The sequence below is a fragment of the Pyrus communis genome, chromosome 16 (assembly GCF_041283825.1).
Source record: "Pyrus communis isolate YQ-2024b chromosome 16, ASM4128382v1, whole genome shotgun sequence".
Taxonomy (NCBI): domain Eukaryota; kingdom Viridiplantae; phylum Streptophyta; class Magnoliopsida; order Rosales; family Rosaceae; genus Pyrus; species Pyrus communis.
This window is the reverse complement of record NC_142580.1, coordinates 9814897-9817728: the sequence shown is the minus strand read 5'-3', so window position 1 is coordinate 9817728 and position 2832 is coordinate 9814897. Positions and strand designations below refer to the sequence as shown.

At 35.2% G+C, this 2832-nt stretch overlaps 1 protein-coding gene across 1 annotated transcript; it reads left to right on the top strand.

The window, feature by feature from the left end:
- The first annotated feature begins 494 nt into the window (after positions 1 to 494).
- LOC137731510 (major allergen Pru ar 1) lies at positions 495 to 1430 on the top strand. The gene is made up of 2 exons (XM_068470630.2): positions 495 to 830; positions 942 to 1430. The coding sequence occupies exons 1-2, from the start codon at positions 647 to 649 to the stop codon at positions 1238 to 1240; spliced, it is 483 nt and encodes a 160-aa protein (XP_068326731.2). The 5' UTR covers positions 495 to 646; the 3' UTR covers positions 1241 to 1430.
- Positions 1431 to 2832: the final 1402 nt, after the last annotated feature.

Below are 2832 nucleotides of genomic sequence, written 5' to 3'. Positions count from 1 at the left end.
ACAGACATTTAGGTATATAAATTTATTATAACAAATTTCAATACAGACATTAGGTACATCAATTCATTTTAATATATTTCAGATAATTAGACTTTTACGGCCAACCATTTGAAAAACTGCAAATGGATTGAAAATTCAATTATTAATTCATTTAATGTATTTTGATATATCCATTCGATACAGACATTTAGATATATAAATTTATTTTAACAAATTTTGATACAGACATTAGATCCATTTAAAAATATTTCAGTTAATTTGACTTTCAAGGCCAACCATTTGAAAAACTGCAAATCAATTGAAAATTCAAATTAAAATGTAAAAGAGTTAAAAGACTACACAGAGCCCGATCCCAATCAATCTTTTGTCTAGTACAGAATCAAAAGGCAAGTGTTGAAAATAATTCGGCCCCTAGTGCTCTCTTTGATAGTTTAGGACATATCGGATGGAATTGTAGTACCGACTCGCATAAACTGGTAGACAAACAAGAAGGACCGCCATCACACCTCAGCATCAGACTCTTACTTGTGATCTATAAATACCACCCTCAGCATTCTTTCCTCTCCAACTCAAAACCTCATCGTAGTTGGACAAGTGTCTTAGTATACTCTTTTTCTTTAATCATTTTCCAAATCCAAAGTTCATCATGGGTGTTTTCACATATGAAACCGAGTTCACCTCTGTCATCCCTGCACCTAGATTGTTCAAGGCTTTTATCCTCGATGGTGATAACCTCATCCCGAAGATTGCTCCACAAGCAATTAAAAGCACTGAAATCATCGAAGGCGATGGAGGTGTTGGAACCATCAAGAAAGTTACCTTTGGTGAAGGTTAAACAACCCTCATTACTCTCAGCCTCTTTTCGTCTGTTTTACACTTGAATGAACTCAAAGTTATTAACGACTTTTTTTGTACTAATTTATGTTTTAATTCATTTGCAGGCAGCCAATACGGGTATGTTAAGCAAAGGATCAATGGGATTGACAAAGACAACTTTACATACAGTTACTCTATGATTGAAGGAGATACCTTGTCTGATAAGCTTGAGAAGATCACTTATGAGACCAAATTGATCGCATCACCTAATGGAGGATCCGTCATCAAAACCACTAGCCACTACCATGCCAAGGGTGATGTTGAGATCAAGGAAGAGCATATTAAAGCTGGCAAAGAGAAGGCTTCCGGTCTCTTCAAGCTCCTTGAAGCCTACCTCGTGGCCAACCCTGATGCCTACAACTAAATCTGATGTTATCCATATATGTAATTTGTGTGTTACCTTTGTTCTCTTCATGGCATAAGTTCAAGTTTCTTATGTTTTTGTTTTTCATTCAGTGATGCTTTAGTTGGAAAAATACTATGGGTATTGCGACCTTTGTTTGAATAATATTACTATAATAATAAAAAGTTTAATGTCCTATGCTACAAAACAATTTTGAAGTTATTGAATGATATTGTTTGTTGCATTATCGACGTTGAACATCGTGTTACAGTAATAACACAAGTTATTACCCAGTCTTGTTATTCACTCTAAATTACCATTTAATGGAAGAGTGCTGCTAATACCACACATAAGTCATATTGTCTCACCCCGCTTTATATTCTCCCCCACCAATAAATATTGAAAAACGGAAGTACTCTTTTCTCACCCACCCTGATTCCTAGATAACCTCAGTGTACTTTTCTTTAATATGAAACAAATAAAATTAAACAAAAAAACTGGAGGAAAAAACTCAAGGAACCAGCATCCGTATTCACCTACCCGACGTGATAACGACAAGCACCCTTTCTCTGCTAAGTTCCGCACCAGACCATGAACAACAGACAAGGATGGATTCAAATTCTCTCTCTACTCTCTGTCTATCTCTATATGTCTTCCCCTCCTTCTCTCTTTGCATCCATACCGATTCTTATCAAAGAACAATCCCACAAAGACAAGGCCTCGTCTTTGTCCTCACAAAAGCTCCTTCCTCCGGTTGCTCTCCGGTGACAATGTCATTGAAGTCAAACAGATTAGGACGAAAAATTCAAGCCTGGAGTAGTGGGCAAAAAGAATCTGCTGCACGATTGCAATTTTTCTTGAGCAATTTGATATTTTATTGGTGTCATTGAGTGTTCCTTGTCAACAAAAATGGTTGAGTGGGTGCTCACTAGTGACATTAAGAAATCTCTTTAATTTATCACTTTGTAATTTTTAGAACTTTGTTTTGTTTAAAGTAGGTCGAAAAATTAAGTTTAATTATACTTCTACATTAGGTAAGGAAGAACATTTTGATTACCCATTGGCATATTTCAATCTTGTTTATGAAATTAATTTCATGATTATTTCACCTAAGTGCACGGAAAGTTGGGCTTCTCAAGTTTAAGAATCCATTTGGTTAACAAGGAAGTTGTCTACTAGCCCTCGAGATCGAGCTCTTTTCAAGAGGAGGAGTCTGACGTAGGACAAGATACAAGACAATTCCACGATGAAAGATGAAAAAATTTTGAAAAGAAGAATTAAAATTGAGAAATATTGGATTCAATTGATATGACGACATAATAGGCCAAGAAATATCATGGTGTCATATTGTGCGTATAATATCTCGTTTTTACAGAGAATTGAGAGCAGAATAAAACTCATGGTTATACTATAAACCCCATCGTGCTTAAGGCAAAATGAGGTCTTTTAGATTATCAAAACGCAAATAAAATTTGTAATAAATTTTGAACTTTTTTCATTTTCATTTTGTTTAATTTCCTTAGGACTCTGCCTTCCCCAGGGCTGTGCTTATGTCTTTTTACGCCGTTTGGCTTCCAATGTAACTCATCAATTCAAGAAATAATCAAATAATT

What these genes read in the sequence shown, in the direction of transcription:
- LOC137731510 (XM_068470630.2), top strand. Translation starts at nt 647, where the DNA reads ATGGGTGTTTTCACATATGAAACCGAGTTCACCTCTGTCATCCCTGCA. An exon ending in GAAAGTTACCTTTGGTGAAG is followed by an intron (nt 831 to 941) that starts GTTAAACAACCC and finishes ATTCATTTGCAG; the next exon opens with GCAGCCAATACGGGTATGTT.